A 25,822-nucleotide genomic window follows, 5' to 3' on the forward strand; every position below is an offset into this window, starting at 1 on the left:
TCATCTTCATTAGACTTAGCTGTGTTATCTAAAAATAAATCTGTACTTTCAACATCATCATCATTAGTTTGTATATGAACAGATTGATCAATAGATTTACAAAAACTAACATGCATAGATTCTTCAATAGTATTATGACTCTTATTGAAAACTCTGTATGCTTTACTATGACTTGAATATCCTAAGAATATGCCTTCAACAGATTTAGCATCAAACTTATCCAGGCTATCTTTTGTGTTTAGGATAAATCATTTACATCCAAAGACTTTGAAATAGTCTATTCTTGGAGTTCTGTCATAGAATAGTTCATAGGGAGTTTTATTTAATAAGGGTCTAATGAGAACTCTATTTGTTATGTAGCATGCAGTATTAACAGCTTCTGCCCAAAAAGATTTTGCAAGATTATTGTGTTGGAGCATAGTCCTGGCAGATTCTTGAAGGGTTCTATTCTTTCTTTCTACTACACCATTTTGAGGTGCAGCTCTAGGAAAGACAAAGTTATGAGAAATACCATGCAAGTTACAAAAATTTTCGAAGAGTTCATTTTCAAATTCTCCTCCATGGTCACTACGAATTTTAACAATAGAACAAGATTTTTCGTTTTGTAATTTGTTACAAAAGATTTCAAACTGACAAAACGTGTCACTTTTGTTTTTCAAAAATATTACCCAAGTAAATCTTGAGTAATCATCTACAATGACAAAAGCATATCTATTATGATTAAGGCTAGCTACCCTAGAAGGACCAAAAAGGTCCAGGTGGAGAAGCTCTAAAGGTCTTTTACTTGAAATGACATTTTTTGATTTGAAAGAAGATTTTGACAATTTTCCTAATTGACATGCATCACAAAAATAATCCTTTTTAAAAGATATGTTGGGTAACCCACGTACTAACTTATCTTTAGCTAGTTTAGACATGTATTTAGAATTGACATGGCCCATTCTCATGTGCCATAGATGTTGAGTGTCATTATTAGCTATGAGGCAATGTTCTGTGATGTTTTCTAGGTATAGTTCATATATATTATTCTTTCTTATACCTTTTAAGATGATGTTTTCATTGGTGTCAGCTATGAGGCATGCATCATGATTAAAGCTAACATTATAACCTGTGTCACACATTTGACTGATACTTAGTAGGTTATGTTTTAAGCCTTTAACAAGGAGAACGTCTTTGATAAGAGGTTTGTCTATGTTACCAATATTTCCAATACCAATTATCAAACCTTTGTTGTTATCTCCAAAGGTGACGGTTACTCCTTCTTTATGATGAAGAACATCAAAAAGGTCTGGATGTCCTGTCATGTGCTTTGAACATCCACTATCTAGTATCCATCTGTTCTTCTTCTTTGGAGCCTGCAAAACATTAAGTAAATCTCATTTTTGGTACCCAATCGGGTCCTTTTTTGTTAGACTTTGGAACCCATATCCATTTGGATTTGGGTTTGTCTATCTCTTTAAAGGAGTTAAAAAGATTATCATTATAATATTCCTTATTTGGTTCAGATGAACTTTTCACAAACGTGGTCTTTTGATTTATACAAGAAGGTTTTTTGAAATAAGAATAGCCAATACCATTCTTGTAAAAAGAGACCTTCTGAGAGGATAAGAGTTTATCCAAGTTCTTTTTACCTTTAGTAAACTTGAAAACCGTTTTCATGAGGTTTTCAGTTTTACTTTTTAGCTCTGAAATTTCTACTTGCATATTTTTAGTTTTGGAGCTAGTAGAAGAAATTTCAAATATAAGCATAAGATTTTTCTTTTTCAACTCGGAATTTTCACTGCTGAGTTTTTCATTCTCTTGAGAAAGCTTTAAATTTTCAGATTTTAAAACTTTATTTTTGAAACTTAATTTTCTAGATTCTTCAAATAATTCTTGAAAAGCATCGAGAAGTTCTTCAAAGGAAAAATCAGAGATTTCACTTACCGCACTTTCGTTTGCCATGAAGCACATATTTGCAGTTTCGGCTTCATCATCACTTGATTCTTCACTAGTGGATGGTTCTGAATCATCCCATTGAGCATGCAGAGCCTTTTTCTTGAAGAACCTCTTCTTTGGTTCCTCAGTTTTGGACTTTCTTTTTAGAAGGGGACAGTCACGTTTTAAGTGGCCTGGCTTATTACACTGAAAGCACATGGGATCTTCTTTAAGATCTTTTCTTTCCTTGTGCCTGTTTGGAAGCCGGTTCCTTCTCATGAAGCGCTGGAATTTTCTGGTAAGTAGCGCAATTTCTGATTCTTTATCTGAGTCTTCATTCTCAGATAGGGCTGGGAAAGCTAGAGTTTTCTTTACTGGTTGTTCTTCTTCCCTTCTTTCTTTCATGTGGACTTCATAGGCCATAAGATTGCCTATTAAGTCGTCCAATGTAAGTTTAGATAAATCTTGAGCTTCTTCAATAGCAGTAGTCTTTTTCTCCCAATCAGTTGTGAGAGATCTCAAGATTTTCTTCACCTTTTCAGTCTGGGAATATGTTACACCCAGAGATTTCAGATCATTGGTGATGTTGGTGAATCTGGTAAACATCTCTGTGATGGGTTCATCTTTGTTCATTTTGAACAACTCATATTTTCTAACAAGAGATGATATTTTGACTTCTTTAACTTTGTTGGTTCCTTCATGAATAACCTCCAAAGAATGCCAAATGTCATATGCAGATTCACATATAGATATTCTGTTGAATTCATTCTGATCAATGGCACAATATAAGGCATTCATAGCCTTTGCATTTAGGTTTGCCATTTTCTTTTCTTCATCAGACCATAAGTTATAGTCTGCAGATGGAGATGTGTATGGATGCTCAACAATTTTCCATACAGCAAAGTCTATGGATTTGAGAAAGATAGTCATTCTGCACTTCCAATATCTATAGTTGGAGCCATTGAAGAAAGGAGGACGAGATGCGTGTTGACCTTCAATATCACGAGCATAAGAGGTAGATGTCATTTGTGCTGGAAGACTTGTTACGTCGAAACCAACAAACCTGCTCTGATACCAAATGAAATTCCACTAGAGATATGATTATGATCGATAAAATAAAATAATTGAGCAATAAGGCACAACACATAAAACACAGAAGTTATACTGGTTCGGTCAATATCCAGACCTACATCCAGTCCCCAAGCGAACCACTTGAGATTTCCACTATAACATCCGAGTCACCGGATAAATAGTACAACACCCTCTTCCCAAGAGGTCTTCTTCTCTCAATAGAGAAGGGGCACACCCTCTTCCCAAGAGGTCTTCTTCTCTCAACAGAGAAGGGCAACACCCTCTTTCACAGAGGTCTACTTCTTTAAACAAAGAAGGAATACAGTGGATAAACAGAGTTACAATACTTCTTATAGAACCTTCAGAATGATATGAATGCACGAATGAAGGATTCTAAGAATGTTCTGTTTGTCACTCAGAGGATACTCTTTGTCAAAGAGCTGGACTTGACTTTTTCTCTTTTCTTTCTTTTTCTTTTTCTTTTTCTCTTTCTTTTTCAAGGTTCTCTTTTCAAATCACGAATAGAAAATTTTTCTCTTTGTAAGCTCACACGTCTATTTCGTTCCTCTTTTTTGAATAGTTTATGTGTGTGTGTTTATATAGCTTATAAAAAGTAGTCGTTACATTTTGGAATTGTAACTTTTTGAAATGTGAAATGTTAGGTCATTTCAAAAACATCTTTTAGAGAAGTTCGAGAATGCCTTTTTCCATAAAGGTGAAATAGAGGGTACACTAGTCGTTGTAATATTTTCAGGTAATACATATTTTATGTAAAAAGTCTATTTCTTACAATAGTACATTTTAACGTTCGGTTGTAGTTTTGTCTTTATTCTAATTAATGATTTGAGGTACATCAGTACTTCTTTACTTTAAATGAGTGTAAGTACTATGAGTGCTTTGAGATATTTATTTGTGCATAGTCATGTCAAGTGTATTCTTTATGTAGTGTATTTCAAAGTCTCCAGAGAGAATGAGGACCAAAAGGAAGGTCGACATTCTTTGGGAAGGATATTTAGAAAGGATTTGTTACAGAAGGCATTTAATGCTTTGTAGAGAGAATGATGACTTCAAGTAAGTCGACATTCTATGGTTATAAAAAAGTAACTAGAGTCCTTTTAAAACCATATTTTATTTGTTTTTCTTATGTGTAGCCGATTTATGTTTTTGTCTTCTTCTTGTATTTAAGAAACATTTCATTAGAGAAGATAACTAAAGTCTTTTCAAAAACATATTTTATTTGTTTTTCATATGTAGCCGATTTTATGTTTTTGTCTTTTTCCTACATTCCTTTTTTTATGTTGTCTTGTATATAGTGTAAGGTACAATGATAAAATGTCTTTTTCATAAAAGGTTGTAAGAAGATACAATTATTATATGACAAAATGTCTTTTTCATAAAAGGTTGTAAGAAGGTACACTTATTGGTTTTCAAAAAAGAAGCTTTTTGAAACTATCATATACTTTTATGATATAGTATGTATGAATGAGTATGTAATATGCAAAATGCAAGTTCCTGAAGGTTCTGTTACATATGACTCTAAAGAAGAAAAAAAATCTTCATCTTGAGGTAGCCGATTTCTTCATTTGAGCTTTAGGAAAGCATGGCTCATCAAGCTTTTTTCTTCAAGGAGTATGATTGCACCATAGTTGTATTTGAACTTGAAGTCTCCATCCTTATTGGGTGAGATATCCTTGCATCAAATACTCGTTAGATTTAAGGCAAAACATATTCAGTCATAATATAACATTATTTCAAGAGAACATATTATCATATTATATAAAATCAAATGAGACAGTGTATCATATTATGTGACATCAAAACCGAGTTTCTCAACATGCAGATGAAGATCGTGTGCACTGGCTACAGGTCCAATAAAGAGTTGTTGTGACAGTTTATTGTAGGTGTATGCTACCTTGATAGTGTGACACGGCTGTGAGCATCTGCAGTTGCTTGCTGATCTGCTAAGCAACTGTGGTTGCACGCTGCAGGCAGTGATGCACTTGTTGCAGCGCACAGCTGACGGACAGCATGTGGTCGCCCCCATGACTATCGTATTGCTGCTCCTTCAACTGAATATGTTTATGCAGCAATGAACCGAGATTTGCTGCAGTCGCTTGGCAATAGATTTGCCCTTCACTACGATCACTTTGATGCCACCTATCATTGGAAACTCAACACCTGGTGATGTAGCTGAGCACGTGTTAGAGGAAGGACTCCTGTTATTTCCCTCTTCAATTTGCTGGAATTCATCTAAAACTTCATTAGGGAGTACTAAGGCAATGGGGCTTAGTTCTCCAAACGAAATTTGGTCCACACTTGCAGAAGACAGCTCTTCTAAGTTTATACGCAAGATGTCAATGGTGTTTTCCTTGACATCTGAACTCAAGCCTTCTGTTGTCGGGCTAGTTTCAACTTTTTCAGAAAAGGCTGACCCAGAGGTAGCCGAGAACTGAATCGCAGAAACAGAGCGAGCATTTCGGGTTTTGTCTGTTCCCGAGGATAAACAAACGGACTTTGGTACCTATCGCTTGACGGAAGATGCTCAAAAGTGGTGGGACACAACCCGAACCATCCACTTTGCCAGGATAGATACTATTCCATGGGAAGATTTCAAGCGGACATTTTTAGAGACATATTTCCCCCAGTACGCTCGTGACCAGAAGCATCAAGAGTTCTTGAAGCTTACTCAAGGAAATATGAATTTGGTAGAATACACTACCAAATTTCGGACCTTGGAGCGTTATTGCCCAAATTTGTTCGCGAATGATAAAGTCAGAGCAACTAGGTATGTCCGCGGACTCAAGGACGGATTACGACCACGAGTGATGATTAATCTGTCGTCCACCCTCGCACAAGCCATTGAAGTGGCTACTATGCTGAACGAAGAATAGGAGCGATCAAGGAAGGGTCAAAATGACACACCGGGGAAGCAGGGAGCCGGTGCGCAGCAGCACCACGGTGGCAAGAAGTACCAGCCACCTCACAAGAAGCAGAGGTACAATGGTGGTAATCGTCCTCCGCAGCAACAGGGACAAAATCGGGTGTGCCAAAAGTGCAACCGGTTCCACTACGGACAACCTTGCCCCAGAGACACCGGTGCATGTCTCTATTGTGGAAAGATGGGTCATTATGCCCGTCAGTGCCACAAGAAGATGGCGGATATGCAGAAACAGAATGCCGGAGGAGGGCAGCAGCAACAACCATCTCAGCAGCAGCAAGCACCGCAGCAAAATGCACAGAAGAGGGTGCCTGGACGCGTATATGCCACCACTGTGGAGGAGTTGGAGAAAGGAAATCTGGTACAAGGTACGGTATTTGTCAATGGCTATGTTGCACTCGTTCTATTTGACTGTGGTGCTAAACATTCGTTCATATCTATAGAGTTTGCAAAACTACTGAAAGCACATACTGAATCCCTGAAACATGCATTAGACGTGTATAATCCGATAGGATATAATTCGATATGTGTAAACTACATCCCTGATGTAATAATTGTACTTGAAGGGCAGAACTTACCTGCTGACCTAATCTTGCTCGATATGACTGAATATGATGTCATATTGGGGATGGATTGGTTATATGAACATTATGTCAATGTTCTTTGTCGCCAAGGGAAAGTGGTTTTGTCCCGACCAGGATTGTCAAAGGTTGAGTTTCGACTCTCCAGACCTACGGTGAAGGGCCGAATTGTATCGGTATTAAAGGTTCAGAAGTATATGCGGCAAGGGTGCCGAGCATTCCTAGTAAATGTATTCTCCTGCGAGTCGAAGGTCACACCATTAGGAGAATTTGAAGTGGTTCGTGAATTCCCAGAGGTGTTTCCGGATGAGTTGCCTGGACTACCTCCACAGCGTGAGGTGGATTTTCATATCGAGTTGGTGCCTGGGACGGCACCGATCTCGAAAGCGCCTTATCGTATGGCCCCAGTAGAGTTGGAGGAGCTGAAGAAACAACTTCAGGAGTTAATGGAGCAAGGCTTCATTAGACCGAGCGTGTCACCATGGGAAGCACCAGTTCTTTTTGTGAAGAAGAAAGATGGTTCTATGAGGTTGTGTATAGACTATCGGATGTTGAATCAAGCGATCGTCAAAAATAAGTATCCCCTACCTTGCATTGAAGACTTGTTCGATCAATTGCAAAAGGCTAAGGTGTTTTCAAAAATCGATCTTAGATCCGGGTATCACCAACTTCGGATCAAGGACGATGATATTCCCAAGACAGCCTTCAGAACAAGGTACGATCACTACGAGTTCGTAGTTATGCCATTCGGACTGACAAATGCTCCTGCCGCATTCATGGATTTGATGAATCGGGTATTCAGAGCGTACTTGGATACCTTTGTGATTGTCTTTATTGATGATATACTTATATACTCAGAAAGCATAGAGCAACATCGAGACTATTTGAGGATTGTATTGGGGACTCTCAAGGAACACCAGTTGTTCGCCAAATTCTCCAAGTGCGAATTCTGGCTCGAGAAGGTCATGTTCTTGGGCCATGTCATATCGCGAGACGGAGTCGCTGTGGACCCGGCTAAGGTTGAAGTTGTATTAAATTGGGGTCAACCGAAGAATATCGGTGATATCAGGAGTTTTCTAGGATTAGCAGGCTATTATAAAAGATTCATTCAGGACTTTTCACGGATTGCCATGCTCATGACCAAGCTGCTGAGGAAAGAAATTAAGTTCGAATAGACGGATAAGTGCAAGGAGAGTTTCCAAATCTTAAAGAAGAAGCTTACCACCGCACCAGTGTTGGCTTTACCTTCAAGTCATGGTGGGTTCGTGGTCTACTCAGACGCATCAGGTACGGGGTTGGGATGTGTTTTAATGCAGAATGGTAAGGTAATAGTGTATGTCTCTCGCCAATTAAAGATTCATGAACGAAACTATCCAACTCATGATCTCGAATTGGCAGCCGTAGTGTTTGCTTTAAAAATATGACGACATTACCTGTATGGGGAACAATTTGAGGTATTTACTGATCACAAAAGTCTCAAGTACCTGTTCTCTCAGAAAGAGTTGAATATACGACAACGACGATGGTTGGAGTTTATAAAGGATTACGACTTTACCATTTCCTATCACCCGGGAAAGGCAAATGTGGTAGCTGACTCTCTCAGTCGCAAAGTTGGTTGCAGTTTGTCCAGTCTATTGACAAAATGGTGGAATTTGGTGGAGGAATTCATTGATTGAAAACCGTTCGCAGATGTCGTGGGAAGTATCAAGTTATCTAATTTATCTGCCCAACCGGAGATCCTTACAAAGATTATTGAAGGTCAGAAGGAGGATCCTCAGTATGAGAAACTGAAGTCACTAGCCCAACAAGAAAATTCACAGTTCTCACTCAAAGAGGATGGCAGCATCTGGATGCAAAAGCGACTTTGGGTCCCTAGTGATCCCAAGTTGAAAGAAGAACTATTGGATGAAGCACATAAGTCCAAATACACCATACACCCGGGGAGCACAAAAATGATTAAAGATTTACAACGAGGGTATTGGTGGAATGGAATGAAGCGTGAGGTCGCAAGTTATGTCTCGAAGTGTTTCACTTGTCAGCAAGTCAAGGTAAAACATCAGAAGCCTAGCGGAATGATGCAACAAATGGAGATTCCACAGTGGAAATGGGAAGAAATCACCATGGACTTCGTGGTGGGTTTGCCCAAAACACGGAAACAACATGACGCTATATGGGTAATAGTGGATTGACTGACCAAATCGGCTCACTTTCTACCCATACGAATAAATTAATCCCTCGAGAGCTTAGCAGACTTATACATCAGAGAGATTGTTAGACTGCATGGAGTACCAGTCTCTATTATATCAGATCGAGATCCTCGATTTACTTCTCGGTTTTGGGGTCAGTTGCAACAGGCCTTGGGTACGAAACTGAAGCTGAGTACCGCTTTTCATCCCCAGACTGACGAACAATCAGAGAGGACTATCCAGACACTAAAATATATGTTGCGAGCATGTATGCTGGATTGGAAAGGTGAGTGGGACAAGCATGTTGTTTTAGCCGAATAAGATTACAATAATAGTTACCATGCGAGTATCGGCATGACTCCTTTCGAAGCTCTGTACGGAAGAACCTGTAGATCACTTGTGTATTGGGATGAAATTGGTGAACGGTCGGTAGAATCACCAATCGTGTTACAACATTATACCCAACAGATCAAGATGATAAGAGATAGACTGCTCATAGCCCAGAGTCGACAAAAGAGTTATGCAGATCAGAGGCGCAGGGAGCTCACTTTTGATGTGGGGGATCGGGTCTTTGTGAAGGTATCACCCACCAAAAGTGTGTTTCGTTTTGGTAAGAAAGGAAAATTGAGTCCCAGATATGTCGGACCTTTTGAGATTTTGGAACGGATTGGAGAAATGGCCTATCGTATAGCTCTACCTCCCCAGTATGCTCAGATACATAACGTATTCCATGTATCTATGTTAAGAAAATATCTTCAAGATCTGTCACATGTCATCCCGTATGAGGACGTAGATATAAGGGAAGACCTAACAATGGAAGAAAAAACAGTAGAGATATTGGAATGAAGCGAGCGAGTCTTGAGATCAAAGACCATTCCTCTCGTCAAGGTGAGATGGCAACACCATGGTATTGATGAAAGCACGTGGGAACCGAAGGCTAATATGCGGGAGAAGTACCCCAATCTTTTCGAGTAAGCACCTACAGGTAAATTTCGAGGACGAAATTCTTTTTAGGAGGAAAGGATGTAATAACCGCAAATTTTATGTAGTTACCTAGAAACTTTGTGTATATATATATTTTTTAATTAGCGTGATTTGAGCCTAGGATCCGTTACCCGGATCCAAAAGAAAAATATATATGGGTATTAAAGTATAATAGTAAATAAACTTGTTGAATCCATCGTTGGACCCAAGTGGATCCAACCCATGGATCCACTGTTATTCACGTGACCCGGATCCAAATTGCTACCGGATCCAGCGTCGCGGTTCAGAACCGGACCCGGCCCCGGCCCACACCCTGCAAAAGGAAATGAGATGGGGGTTAAAAAGGGCAACCTGATATGGGTTGCCCGATAAAAATAAGAAAGGGGAAAACCCTCCCCCGATAAATCGCAGGTTAGGGTTCTTTTGAACCCTAACACATTGAGAGTGGGGGAGATGGGGGAGGGAAACCGCAGCCGCCGGGGGGGGGGAAGCTTCCTTCCTTTTCGGAAGGCCACCCTCCTACAAAGGGGGACCCCCGAACTCCTCTTCCATCCCTCTCTCGCTATTCCTTTTTCCTCTCTCACCCTCCTCTACCTCTCTATCCTTCAGATCGCCCTCCGAGCTCCGGCCTGCAGCCTGAAGCCCTTGCCAGGAGAAGCCGACCTCTCCTCTACTGGTGGTGCTGTCAACGCCGACCTTCCCTCGTGGTTGTCGGAACCTCTTCGCCGGAAAATGGTAGGAGCACTGTACCTATTCTTTCGGATATGTTATGATGCTCGTTTGTGTGTGGGAGTTCACAAAAAAAAAAAAAAGGGTTATGATTTTCCATTAGAAGGTTCGGTATGCTATTTCGAAAGGGGGGGTTCCTGATTTCTGATAAGGGGATGATTTTCGGATGTCTGATAAGGGGATTTTCGGACCTTTGTTAAAAGGCTTATACTACTAAAAAACCCAAATCCCTGATTTGGGGGTTTTACGAATTTCGGATAGGGGCAGATGCCTGCGTTCGTGAAAACCGTGAAGTCCCTGTTTTATTTCCACGAGTTGTTGTCATCTATGCCCAACGGAATACTTGTCTCTAAAATCTCCATTTCTGGCTCGATTCTTTTCCTTTCTGTATCTTAACTATGAGAATGGTACATCAGGTTGCAGTTTCATCTAACTAGATTCATGCTGTCATACGTGGAACCAGCCCAACTCTGGGTGGCTGGATCCGATAAGTGAAAGTCTATATTCATTTCTTTGGAAAAAAAAAGGGAAAAAAGAAAAGAAAATATACTTAAATAGGTTAGCCACGCCCTTAGTATGATAAGTTTGAATGTCCATTTTTATTCTGTTAAATCGTTGCAAATTTTTTTGGTTATGTGTAACTGAATTAACAGGTAGGAAGTTTTAAATTTTTACATTAGTATATGACATGTAATATGCAGCCTGTCTGAGTTGTCTATGTTAGATGAATGGGGATCAAGAGGGTTGGTGTTTTATGTTTCTGGAAAATTCCCTGTAACAGAATTGATACTTCTGGTAATGTCATGCAAAAGAGTCGATGCTTGATCCGTAATCACCAATGTATGTCATGTTTGTAGTGTGGTTGCTTATTGACCAGAGGCCATCCACAATGGAATGTTACCTGCTTAATTAGCAATTATATATTAGATCAAATCACCATACTTCATTGTGTATTTTCCTTGGTCGGGCAGATTGAATTATCAAGGGTTAGACTTATACTTTGGAATATGTCAACTGATTAGGACCTAATGGTAGCCAGTGGACTGATGGGTCCAGTTTATGAAAGGAAAAAAAACATTGAACCAATAGTGAAATCAAGCAGGGTTTTATCTGTGTGCTGGCAGGCACATTACATGTGTATACTACTCAGGTATTATCTAAGCTTAGGCTGTGTGCTGAAAATTTATTTTTCTGCAACATGTATGTGATTGTTTCTAGTTGCGAGTTACATTATGTCAGGCACATACAGGGGTTGTGATTATGTCATAGTTCATACTTATTATGTTTAACCTTGGTTAGTGACCAGCATGTAAATAAATATCTGTGAATACATGTTCAGTTCAGGGTTGGTATAAGTATATGTCTGGAGTTGTTGGGAACTCTGCTTAATGTGCAATATGGGTTGAATACCCGATACGAGTAATTGAATTGTTAGCTTGTGTGCTATGGAAATAAAATTATTGAAAACTTAATATTAAAGGTTGAGTGTCTGACCGGTTTAAAGGTACCAGAGCACTCTGAGTGGGTGGTGTAATGAATATGAAAAAAAAAATGAATGTATGTGTACCTTGGCAAAATAACTAAGGGTGGGAACTTACTGCTATGGTAGTAGGAGGTAGATGGGAGAACACCCTCATACTTCGAGAAAATAATTAAATAAAAAGATAAACCCACTCAGTTTCGGGCTTACCTTGGAGAGGGTAGGTGGTACAAAACTTCGGGGATATGTGTTTATTGTTCGAGCGTAAAGCGACTCGTTGGTCCCAGTCCTCGGAGTTGGGGGACCCGGACTACCAATATGTCCTAGGTGGTAGCTCTTTGTTCTTCTGCAGAAGTTAGGGATGCATCATGTTTTGGTTTTGGCCTTTGGGAGTTTCTCTCGATCACTGGCCGCTCCCTTGGTATTTCAGTCACAGTTAGAATGTTCGGGTTAATAAAACAACTTTGAATAATATACCCCCGAACGTTCTCTTCTGTGATGGTTGCCTCGACCCGTGTGTACCCGCGGGATCAAAAAAGATAAACATCAATTAGAATATTTTAGGTATCACAGTGAGTGGAGTTCTAGGGAGACATGTTTATATATTTTTTCAGCATGTTCTGAGCTTGTGATGAAATGAAATCCTGAAATGTGTAGATATGAGATAATTAAATTCATATTGTGTTTGCTACATGAATGTTATGCATGACTGTTATTATTGTTGCAGAATATGCTTTAATTGCTTAATGCCTTGTTTAATTGTTGTCTTTGCATAAAATGCTTTAATTGCTTAATTATAATTGTTGCATCATCTGTTTGCCTGCTTAAATATATGTCTGTTACTGCTGTTACATAATCTTCTTTGTGCGATTCTTAATAGGCTGAAAATTCACACACGACAACCACATCACATACTAGATTCATGATATACCTGCATTAAGAGTACAGTTTTTTCCTACTTAGACGTGGTAGTCTAATTCCTATAATTTTTATCATTTTCAGGCAAAGAGTAGTTATATGAGCGACGCGGGATGAGGCGTTGACCAAGACTTGATCTACTCGTTCACTGGCGGTCCTACTTTCTTTCAGATTGGAATCTTTGTTTTGAGACTCATAATGTGAAAACTCTGATGTTGGATTTTATTATTATTGAAATAAAAATAAATGGTGTTGTTTGCTTTTACCTTTCTGTATCGTTCTGAAATGCTTAACCCTGGAATTATTAGTTGTTTCCGCTCTATATAAAAAAAAAATCTCAAAAATCTGGGTTAAAATTTCGGGGCGTTACAGTCCCACTCTTGCACACTAGGGAGTAGGTGCTCCAGCCTCCCACGTTTCGGCTATTGCAAGGGCCTCCGTCCACCATGGGAACAAGCTTCGGGTTCAGCACATAACGAGCAAGGGAAGGCTCACTTTGGGGGTCTTGTGCACAGTCATCTATAGACTGGAACCTCGGGTTCCCCACTGCACACAGGGGCATGTCCTTGAGCATGGCAGAGTTGCTGCCACCACTGTTGCAGCAATATGCCACAGGCTGGTTGAATGCCGGATGTGCTCTCAGCCTAAGGTGCCAAGCTGCAGCGTCGGTGATGGTGACGGTGGCAGTGACACCATGGATGGGGTCACCTTGTTGCGCAACTCTGATGCTTTAGTCTAATTCCCTAGCATTGATGATGGTGATGCCAGAGAAGGCAACACCGTTGGTGGCTGATATGCCGGTAGGATATTTGACTCCTGTGAGCCGTCGTGCAGGGATTGGGGCCTCCAAAGGCCACTGCCGCAGGTGGACTGCGAGCGTTCCATGCGCACAGAAACCGCACATGCACCAGAAGACTGCGCTTTGTTCGCATTGGTGACAAATGCAAGAGTCCTCTTGCCAGGTTGATCAATGCCCTGCAACATCCAGGTAGATTCGCACATCAGAAAATCGACATGCTCATCGTGAATGCCACCACCATGGTTAGCGGGTCAGAGTTGTTGTGCGTCCTGGATGTTCATTTGGAGTTGCTGCAGCAAACTCGACATTTGTTGAAAGCTGGCCATGTGGTTTTCAACACCACAATGTTTGCTGGTGGTCCTTTATTTGGCAAACTAGTTTGAGATTTTGAGATTCATAATCGGAGTTTGATTCGAAAAAATAGAGGAATGAAGAATTGTTCGCTCTGATACCACTTTGATGTGTGCTTGGGACTAGGGTACAGAATTTTGAGCTTGGGGTAGGCTCGGTTAGGTCAAGACAAGTCCAATGGGCTAACTCAGGTAGACTGGGTCTGGGTTTCTAACGGGTTCAAGGAGAAAATTCAGAACTCCCAATCAGTGCCACAAAAAATTCTCAAATTTTAATAGATGATTTTGGACACCCTGAACTAGGTCCGGTTAAAATTTCAAAGTTATACGACAAGGGAACCGAGAAATGTGATTTTTGGAAGTTCAGGGAATTCAAGATAGGACTGATTGGTTGGGTTTTGGGACAGACAAACCCGAATTGAAAAATAGAGTTCTTCGTACAGAGAGCTCTATAAATCATGAAATTCAGAGGGCTAAAACTAGACAACCTAAAGAATACTGAGTCCAAATTGCAAATTGAGATTCCTCATTGTTTGGGCTGGGTGAATTTTAGAAGTCTGATGAAATTCAGGGTTCATCAGAATTCAGGTTTGGGCTGAAGTCAGTTGGGTAGGTTCTAACTAAGATTTGGGTCAAGGGAATGGCTTGGTTGATTTACTGGCTATGTCACACAGACTCTTCTAACAGGGCACCGCACCTGTGTCGCACCTGCACCCAGGCGGGTGCGACACTTGGACACAGCTTCCTTTGTGTTAGGTGAAGTCAACCACACTGAGGTCCATTTCTATCTAAAAGTAGATTCAGTTAACCCTAATCAAGTTCATTTTTATCTATATTATATATATAAATACATAAATGCACACAAATACACGTAGTGCTAACTTAAAACTGTTAAAAAAATTATATTTATATATATATATATATATATCCTCCCCGCACCCAAGTTATTATAAAGTGCCTCACCCGTACTTGCACCCGCACCCGCACCTATGTGACATAGCTTACTGGGTTTAGGATGAATCAGGTAGGGTCTTCTACAACAGCTAGGTCGATTGCACCACAAGATCAGCTTGGGGAAGTGAGGACCACCGGTATGTATGGATCTTGGCAGCAGCCTTAGTCCACTTAGTGAACTAGACCTACTAGAGGTCAGTATACCAAGGTAAGAGAGAGGCACGAGCCCTCAAGAGAGAAGAGGGGCAGAGAGAGCCCAAGAGAGAAAGAGACGTACTTAGAGAGAGAGAGAGAGGTGAGATTCAGGAAGAGAATTAGAGAAAAGATTTCAATTTTTTTCATTTGATATTTCAAACCAAGAAACTATTAGAATATGGATCAGATATGGATCCATTGAAGGATCCATATCACATGTATATTTATGTATTTTGTATTACTAATGCAGGGCAGTTTTGTCCATGCAAAAGAAGTTGTAACCCTATTAAACTTAACAGCAGAATAGAGAGATTAGTGTGGCGGCCGATTCTTAACAGGTACCCGAGTTATCTTTCTTCTTTTTCTCTTCTCATTTCTCAATCCTTGCAGCAGTTTTCACATGGTATCAGAGCATCGACCCCTCTGGGAATAAAAAGGGCCTTCATCGGGACCGAGAAAAGCTGTGTTCCCCTTCTCATCAAAGTTGTGTTCTCCAACTTCGTGTCTTCCAGTTTGTCTCACGCAAGGCTGCTGACTGAATAAAGCTGCACTTGGTTTTCTTGGTTTTCTAGCCATCAAGTTTGTCTCATCTGAATAAAGCTGCACCCTTGTCTTCTAGCCATCAGGTTTTACTCATTTATTTCTTGTCTCATCTGAATAAGTCTGCACCCTCTTTCTTCTTGTCAGGTTTTATTCTTCTTGCCTCATCATTTCTGTCTCATCTGAATAAAGCTGCCCTGGAACAGTTTCGATTCCTCATCTCACGTGACATACCTGGTAAAGTCTGGTCACACAAGTCCCTTTTATTTTTTATTTTTTTTTTGGTCTACACAACTCAACTCTGGTCACTTAAACACCCTGGTCACGTGAACACCTCCTGTTCACGTCATTCGTGTTTTTTTTTTCCCTGTTTTCACATCTTCTTGGTCCACGCAACTCATTGATTGAGTCTGATCTGAACCCTATACAGATTTGCTCAAGCACGCAGCAATAGAGTCTTTACATTCCTTTTCTTTTATCCATTGTTATCTATCATTGTTTGCATTTCTCATTGATTGAGTCAGATCTGAACCCTACGCAGATTTGCTGACTTAAAGTTGTTTTCCTCTTTCTTGATTCTCCATTACTCTGTCGTGACTAGTGACATAATCTCCTTTGTGTGCCGGGCCCTACCACAAAACAGTTCTCTATCATAAGTTTGCAAATGGACAATTCAGTCAGCTCGGGGCTTTCCTCCAATTTTCTTGGACAGCTAGTTTCTGAAAAATTGAATACCAATAATTATTTGACCTGGAAACGTCAAATCACTCCCTTCATCCGAAGCCAAGATCTTTCAGGCCACTTGGATGGCTCTACTCCAATGCCTCCAAAATTTATTCCACAAGAAGCAAAAGAAGATGGAAACTTACCAAACATTGTTCGTGATCCTACTTTTGTTACTTGGATGAAGCGCGATCAAGCTCTCGTCGCGTACATTACTTCTACACTGACACAAGAAGTACTTGTTTCTATTCCTGATGATTGTACAGCTAAAGAATTGTGGGAGAATCTAGCTCAGACTTATGCTCAAATATCAGAGGCTAAGGTGTTGTTTCTCAAGCGCGAATTCCAACTTTTAAAAAAAGGGACAATGACTATTATTGAGTTCTTAAATCAAGTCAAAAGCATCACAGATCAACTAGCCATTGTTGGATATCCAGTGTCCGATAAAGAAAAAGTGCAGCATGGGATCAGAGTATCATGTCCTTGTGACTTCCTTATTGTGCTTGCCTATGTTACCTAGTTTTGAAGATTTGCGTGCTAAACTGTTCCAGTATGAGATGTCCTTGAAAAGCATTTCTGATGCTTCAACAGAGCAATCGTCTATGCATGATGTTCTTGCCACCGGGATGACTGCTGATCGTACACGAGGAGGGCGTGGCAACAGAGGTAGGGGAGTACAAATCCAAGGTGGACGTGGGTTGCTACCTACACCAAATGTCACTCCCAGTCTGACAAGGAATGTTCCCACGTGTTACCAGTGCAACAAACGTGGCCACATCAAAGCCAATTGTTGGTTCAATCCTCAGAATCCTCAAAATCGCAATAGAATACAAAACAATCGAAATGTTGCTACATCAGGATCTGTGGGTACCTTTCGTGTCAGTGATGATGCTAAGGATCTTCTCTTGTCAGCTATGGCTAACTTGAACCTGAAGCAGAATGATGATGGAATATGGTATGTCGACTCTGGGGCAGTTGCTCATGTCACTGGCAATGCAGGTAAGTTCTATACCTTGATCCCTTATTTTGGAAAATCTAATATTGTAACTGGAGATGGAACTCACCACTCTATCTCAAACGTAGGCAACGTCTTCATTCCTTTGTCTGAATCTTTGTCCATTCCTTTATCTGATGTTGTGCATGCACCAAATATAAAGAAAAATATAGTCTCTGTTTCCAAGCTTGTTGATTCTAGCAATTCATCTGTTGAATTTACTCCTACTTCTGTCTTTATCAAGGATCTTCAAACGAAGAAGACGTTCGCTAAAGGAGAGCGACGTGGAAACATGTATATCTTTAATGAAGATCCAGCCTCCAATGTTCTGAAGCCTTCAAACTCCGATCACGTCTCTAGAAGTGTTTTAAGTATATCTCAATGTAATAAGCCAGAAATTTGGCATTCTCGTCTTGGTCATTGTAGTCAAGTCTTTATTGAAAAATTAGTGTCCAATGGATTTCTTCCAGAGTCTGTTCCACCTTCGTTGAAGAATAAGATGTGTTCCAGTTGTCAGGTTTGCAAAAGTCATGTACTTCTCTTTCATCAAATAAATAAAAGAGCCTCCATGCCTTTTGAGATAATATGTTCTGATGTTTGGGGCCCAGCCCCCAATCCTTCTTCTTCTGGAAGTAAATATTACGTATCTTTTATTGACAACTTTTCTCGCTTTACCTGGATATTCTTTATGAAACACAAATCAGAGGTTTCCCTTATCTTTCGTCATTTTCATGCCTACGTTAATACCCAATTCTCTCAAAATATTCAAATTCTCCAATGTGATGGGGGTGGTGAGTATTCCTCCAAAGAATTTTTAGATTTTCTTCAAGATAATGGGATACATCGTAGAGTTTCTTGCCCATACACTCCACAGCAAAATGGAGTTGTTGAGCGTAAACATAGACATATTGTGGAGAGTGCAATGAGCATGATGCATGGCTCTAACGTGCCCATTAGTCTTTGGACAGAAGCTTTTCATACTGCCACTCATGTGATAAATCGTCTCCCTATGCCTATTCTTGAGAATCAGTCCCCTTATTATGTTCTCTTTGGAGTACATCCAGATTATGATGAGTTACGAGTTTTTGGCTGCATGTGTTATGTACATATTGATAAATCCGTGAGAACTAAATTTCAGGACAAAGCTTCTATATGCCAATTTGTAGGTTATGCAGATGAACACAAGGGATGCAGGTGCTATGACCCTGCCAACAAGAAGATCAGAATCTCTAGAAATGTTATTTTTGATGAAAATAGTTTTCTGAAAAATAAAGCAGATCATGATTATGAACATATTGACGCATCTGTCAATTGGTATGATCCATGGCTAAGTGCTGAACTCATCTCACATGCTGCAGAACATACTATTTTGGCTCCTGGAAGCATAAACGATGAGATAGTTTCAGATGAGGCATCAGGAACAGAATGTCAAAGATATAAAGGAAATGTCTATACCAGGAGGCCCAGAGAACAAACTGATGTACCTACAGAAGGACAGGTGGCATTGTCCAGTAACAAAGAGGGACCAAGAAGATCAGGCAGGATAAGGCACCCCATTGAGAAATGGATGAGTTATGATAACTTCTCTATGGATTTTCAGCTTTTTCTATCCAAGATTGAAAAACACGAGGAACCACTTGGATTTCGTCAAGCTATTCAATCCAACAAATGGATTGAAGCAATGAATGAGGAAATTGAGGCACTTCATGAGTGTCAAACATGGGAGATAGTTGGTCGTCCCCCAGATAAAAATGTTGTTGGTTCAAAATGGGTATATAAGATTAAATATAAACCTGATGGTAGCATTGAACGATACAAGGCACGTCTTGTTGCCAAAGGTTTCACTCAAGAATACGGTCAAGATTATGATGAGACATTTAGCCCAGTAGTGAAAATGGGAACCATTCGTATTATTCTTGGCCTGGCCATTGAACATGGGTGGACTCTTAGTCAGCTTGATGTTAAAAATGCATTCCTTCACGGGGATTTAAAGGAAGAGGTCTACATGGAGCAACCTCAAGGCTATGCAGAGGGAGACCCAAAAGAATATGTATGCAAATTGAGCAGAGCTTTGTATGGCTTAAAGCAAGCCTCCAGGTCGTGGTTTGAAAGCTTCTCCTTAGAGATTCAGAACCACGGTTTCCTCCGCTCCCAACTAGATCATTCGCTATTTATATACAGAGATGGATCCAATATAGTTTTCTTACTTATATATGTTGATGATATCGTGATCACTGGTAATGCTCCCGACCATATTAGACGAATTAAAGATTTGCTGAGTATGCGATTCAGGATGAAAGATCTTGGAGAACTGAGATATTTCCTTGGTGTAGAGGTGGACAGACAGGATGGAAAAATGTCATTAACCCAACACAAATATACTCTTGATCTTCTTACCAAAGCAGGAATGATAGATTGCAAACCTCTACCTACACCTAGTGTTGTCAGTCAAAAGCTCAGTATTTGTGATGGTGAGTTATACCATGATGCAAGCAAGTATCGCAGTTTAGTGGGCATGTTACAGTATCTTACTTTTACTAGACCAGACATTGTATATTCTGTAAACCAGGTATCCCAATTCATGCATGAGCCAAAGACTGGTCACATGGATGTTGTTAAACGTATTCTTCGTTACCTAAAAGGCACAGTAGGTGATGGACTCACATATGTACAATCTTCATGGGGGACACCGAAACATGACATAGTGGCTTACACAGATGCAGACTGGGCAGGGGACCCAGATGAGAGAAGGTCTGTTTCAGGATACTGTGTTTTTATCGGAAGAAATCTAGCCTCATGGAGTAGCAGGAAACAGAAGGTTGTGGCACGATCTAGTACAGAGGCAGAGTATAGATCTATGGCAGCTACCACAGCAGAAGTGACCTGGATTAGACATCTACTTACAGAGATGGGAGAGAATATCTCAAGTTCGACTCTTATGTGTGATAATAGAAGTGTTATACAAATTGCGTTCAATCCTGTTCATCACAGTCGGACTAAGCATATTGAGATTGATCAGCATTTCATCAGACAAAAGATAGCAGACAAAGAGATTGAACCAGTTTATGTGACTTCAGAAGACCAAGTCGCCGATATGTTCACAAAAGGCCTCACAAGTAATCGTTTTTGGTATCTGAAGAACAAGTTGCACATGGTTCAATCCCATGCACAACTTGAGGGAGGGTATTAGAATATGGATCAGATATAGATCCATTGAAGGATCCATATCACATGTATATTTATGTATTTTGTATTACTAATGCAGGGCAGTTTTGTCCATGCAAAAGAAGTTGTAACCCTATTAAACTTAACAGCAGAATAGAGAGATTAGTGTGGCGGCCGATTCTTAACAGGTACCCGAGTTATCTTTCTTCTTTTTCTCTTCTCATTTCTCAATCCTTGCAACAGTTTTCACAGAAACAAGGCCTATATATAGGCCAAGAGGGCTTCATGAAGCCTTACACAATTCCAAAACACACTTTAAATTCAAACCTAAATCTAGATAAAACATAAATTGACTAAAGCTAATTCTAGTTAAGCCTTAGTTCACTAGTCTATTTCTGAACCCCCCAGAAATAGACCGGTCCTTGGTCTTTTTTCTCCATTCTTAGAACCTTCATATACTCACTTTCACATCCTTCCACAGAGATCCAGAAATAGGGGAGGATGCCCCCCAGGGTGGGTCCAACCAGGATCCTTCCCTATTCTTAGCATTCCTATTTTAGGGACTCCAAAAATAGGATCCTCTACTTTTAGGTTCACCAGAAATAGGCCTAGACTAAATATAGCTTTTCTCATTTTAGGATCTCCAAAAATAGACCTAGGCCAAGAATAAGGTTCTCCACATTTGGCCAAGTCCAGAAATAAAGTAGGACGTCCCCCAGGGTGGGCCCCACAAGCCACCTATTTTGGATCGAATGGATTTTGGATAAAGGTTAAATCGGTCAGCATCAACATGCATTATAAATTTGTTTAATGCATATACTGTCTAATCACATGCATGTCTAAGACAAATATTTATTTACATTTCATCTTTCAAAATAGGCAGCTCTCCACTATGCTCAATCAAACCAAGAATGAAAATCTTGAAGCATTGGTCGCCACAATAAGAAAATATAATTTAAGAAAATAATCTAAAAGTGAAAATCTAATTGCTAGATATCCTCCACCTAGCATTGGTTGGCACAATAATGTATTAAAAACTTTTTCAACTGTCACTGAGCAACATCAAGTATAAAAGAAAATCAGTCGGAGAAAGATAAAATGACCCTACAATAAGATGATTAAATAAAATAGTTGTAATTGTTCAAACGTGTTCACCTTCTACCTAATAGGCATGTGAATTAATCACACAACCTTCACTCCCTTCATAAATTCCTTCAGCAAAGCTAAATATCATCATATCACTTTGCTTGAATGTAGGGCAAAAATAACGATCCATCATGTTCCATTGGATCCATTTATAGGGAAAAACCTACATCTCATGGGAGCTAGACAACAGAATGATCTATATATATGGTTAACATCAAGGAGATGACTGGAAATTGCATGTTCAAGACAAATTTTCTAGGGGACATAACTTCCAACATGTGATTTCCATGATCCAATAAGTGTTGCTAGGGTATAATTGGAAGATAGAATTTTCAAATATACTATACTTTTAAGAAATGCAATTCCCTAAACTGATGATTCATGTAAAGGAGTAGGAGTGGTATACAGTGAACTTAACTGACTGGAAGATGAAGGAATGGGACTGCATATGGAGCTATAAGAAAGATACAGTGGAACCAGCATGAGACGTTCAAATGTTTTTATCGATGGGTTCAAGCAAAGCCCTCAATAAAGGAACTAGCATGGGCTTATAACAATTTTATGATTCTCCATTATTCTTTGCCATCAGATATGTTTACTACATTCCTTATTGTTGAATCAGAAAACTGCATTTTTCTAATTTCTTTGCACTCGCATCACTTAGAAAGGCATTTTATGCAATTATATTTTTACTAGTGCTAATAGATACATACCTAAGAATGAATAAGGCCAGGATAAATTATTTCAACAAGAAAGCAAAGAAAACTGCAACTTGTAATCTAGAACCATTAGCAAGAATAACATGAACCAAGACTGACCCATAGGCTGTTGAATGAATCAAAGTACTCGAGCAGCTTCTAAGGGGTAAACATAGGGTACATTACAGGAACTTTTACACATTTGTTTAAAAAAAAAAGAAGAATGATAAGAGGAAGAATTCCCAACCATGAGTTGAAATGGACCGGCAACATTCACAAAGTGAACCATGACTCCTCATTGTTATGTGCATCAATTTTTAAATAAAGGCACACCTGCATTAGAAATCATCTCAAAAGAACAGGGGAAACCACTAATTATAAGACATAACATATCCATGCTCTTTTGTTGTGCTCATTATCAAGAACCCAATGTCACCATAGCCAATGATTTATGAGTCCAATATTTAGAAAAGGAACAATCAATACTCCCCTTGTTTGAATAAAATAAGATCTACATATTCCTACTCTCCCTATGAACCTCTTTTATGTAGGATCTTCATTAAAAGATCCTGGTTGCTGTGTTACTTTTTGTCTAACTGAATGCCTAGTTCTAAAACTGAAGCCAATATGGGAACTTAATTGTAGATACATGGAAAAGGGTCTTGACAATTTCAGTAACCTATATATGAATATTTCCATCCATTGACCTCATTCTCTTTGAAATATGAAAGGTGGTCAACTGAGTACCTTTGATAGGTCATGTAGACTCCTTAAATTATGTAAAGTATGCCAACTATCATTGGCTCCTCATACTAATTTTTATTAAAATTATTTTGGGCTGAAGATTATCACTGTCTTAGTAAGGATGAGTAAGAAAATAATTCAGTTCATGCATCTGTCATAATCCTCATAGTCAAGTCATCACAACTCCAAGGTTGTGTGCATGATTGGTCATAAATACAGGTCTTAGGATATATGAAGAGCATTTAGTCTTGATTCAATCAATCCCTTTCAATCCTCACATCATCACTTTCCTCATAATGAGCTTAATGAAGATAAATTTCCCAGATTTTCTTTTTTAAGACCTGAACTTGACTAGCCTTTCACCAGGGCAAGAAGCTTTATACCAACATCTTCATTCCCATTAGTCATACAATACCCATGCTGCAAGTTGCAAGTCTTTGTCATCTCAAATTCCTTCATATATTGCCAATAGTCTTGGTCATCAAAAGAAGAACAGGAAGACCGCTTTGGAGGACTACTATGCGGTGATATGCGAGAATGCATTTCCTCACTTGAGGATTAGTTTGGACCCTTGAAAACTGCAAGTTTGGTGTTTAAAGGGAACATATATCCCTGCAGCACGCATTGGTGGTTGTTTTTCGCTGCGAGAATCATGAAAGTCTTGGAATTAGGGCCGGAGGCACACCAGTCATGAGAACGAAGATGGCAAGATTGTCGTACGGGTGATGATGACCCGCTTGTGCATGGGACTGCACTGTGGTTAAGAATGCTCGGCTGTTGAAGAAACGGAAGATTGTTGTTGAAGTAACTTGAGGTGCATTGAGGAATGGGACTCAGCATGTTGAAGGTTGTGGCGATGTCGGATTGAAACCAAGACAAGTTGAGAAGAATAAAGGAAGAGAAAACCAAAAAAAAGTGAAAAGAGAAACTAACAATTTGAAGAGAAGATTGTTCTTACCTACACCAACTACACCAACATTGTTGAGGACGACAATGGCTTGGGTGGGAGAGAATGTCCCAGACTAAGCTTATTGGAATGTGGCAAGCACGGTTTTGAGCTCCATTGAGTGAAAAATGCATCGAGTGTAATAGCATGGCATGCGATGGACAATGGTATAGTCGTTGATGTGACGGTGTGCAGCGGCATAGACTTAGAGCATTGCTCAATGTTGTTTTTGGAGACTTAGTTAAGTATCTCTTCAATTGGAAGCGTTTGGTATGCCCCGGTATGTGCAGGTTAAGGCTAATTCTCCAGGAATCACCTTAGGTATTCCCAAGCGAGCATGGTGACTCGGAGCTAGGTGAGCAATCTGGATAGTGTTGCTCAATAAGACGTTCAGCTAGCAATTGGTGGCCAGGGTGGGTGGTCAAAGAAATAACCTTACCCGTCCTTTAACATATCTGCAAGGCCTTCCTGGGTTATGCTTTCAGGAGGTCGCATTGCAGCCTGAGAAGTGCAACGTCAAAGTTCAAAAACCAAGGTCTCTAAAAAAAAACTAAAATGGCAAACAAGTTTTCACAGGATCACGTGAAACGAGAAGCAGGATACTACAGGGAAATGAATCGGGAAACATTTGGGATGTGTAGATTTTTACTATTTTAAAATTTAAATGATTAATTAGACAAGTTAAACTCAAGTGGGTGTCTCTCATTGACCCCAAAGATTGACACCCATGTCCTGAATCAATCAGTCAGTCCGAGATATAGCCAAAAAACAGAAAAGGGACCAGAAAAACAAAATGCAACCATAGAATAAAATGCTACATACATAGGAACGAGAAGACAATAAAGCAAAGAAGATGAAGTGGTACCTTGAAAAATCTTCCCATCGAATGACGATTGTGAAATCTTTTCCATGCTTCTGAACTAGCATCCATGGAAGATGGCGATGATGGTGTCGAAGAAGATGCCGATGATGATGATGGTGGTGGTGGTAGGTTTGCTTGTTCAGATTCTTGGAAGGGAAGAAGATGGTATTGAAGGGAAACGTCCTTCTCGACTTCAGCTCTGTGGTCGTCCCAATCGAAGTCATGGCAATAGTAGAGCGTGTCTCCTCCGTCCATCCCTCTCGAACTCAGGCTTTTCGGTGACCTGAATCTTCAAAACTCATTTTTGACAGGCCCGAGTTCGCGTCGGACTTGGGCAATATGCTGTTGGGTTCAGTCTCCCTATTTCGGAATTTATTATCTGAGATCTAAAAGCTACCTTACATTGTTGAAATCCCGACTCGATCTATACTTAGCAACCCTAGCCTAACTAAGCCAATTTAGCCTAGTGTAAGACTAAATCTCCTAACTCACTTTTCAAAGCCGGCGCCTAGATGGAGTGCTACACGTGTTTCATCGTGCTTGTCACCATCGTAGGAAAGAGCTACCTGACGTGAGATTTGATTTTTTGTGTTTATTTTATTTATTTCATTAGTTTATTAGTGTAACAGTTTTTTTTTATATATATATTTTTTTTGTGTTTTGTACATTTTTTTTTTATAGTTTTGGTGGTGGCTCACACCATCAAGTTTTTTTTTTTTAGGACCTCACTAATGAAGTATGAGTACTCTTCTACATTGAAGATTTTAAGCTCTCGGTAGAGCTGATCTCTGCTCGACGAAAGAGGAAAGGTGCATAACTTGAAGAGAAGATTCAATTTTTTTTTTTTAAAAACATTTTTTTGAATAAATCTTTTTTTTTTCAAAATCTGGGGATCTACAAAA

At 39.7% G+C, this 25,822-nt stretch overlaps 1 protein-coding gene across 1 annotated transcript in view; it reads right to left on the reverse strand.

Annotated features, from left to right (window-relative positions):
- The window catches only part of LOC149844987 (Methyltransferase family protein), a 60,683-nt gene extending 35,445 nt beyond the window's left edge, over nucleotides 1-25,238 (reverse strand). Inside the window, exon 1 of the mRNA XM_089997410.1 lies at nucleotides 24,924-25,238. Coding sequence (XP_089853536.1) covers nucleotides 24,924-25,175 — 252 coding nt within the window. The 5' untranslated portion in view covers nucleotides 25,176-25,238. The remainder of the gene's footprint in view (nucleotides 1-24,923) is intronic.
- Nucleotides 25,239-25,822: the final 584 nt, after the last annotated feature.

This window comes from Nuphar pumila, chromosome 2 (assembly GCF_984573655.1).
Source record: "Nuphar pumila chromosome 2, dmNupPumi1.hap1.1, whole genome shotgun sequence".
Lineage (NCBI taxonomy): Eukaryota > Viridiplantae > Streptophyta > Magnoliopsida > Nymphaeales > Nymphaeaceae > Nuphar > Nuphar pumila.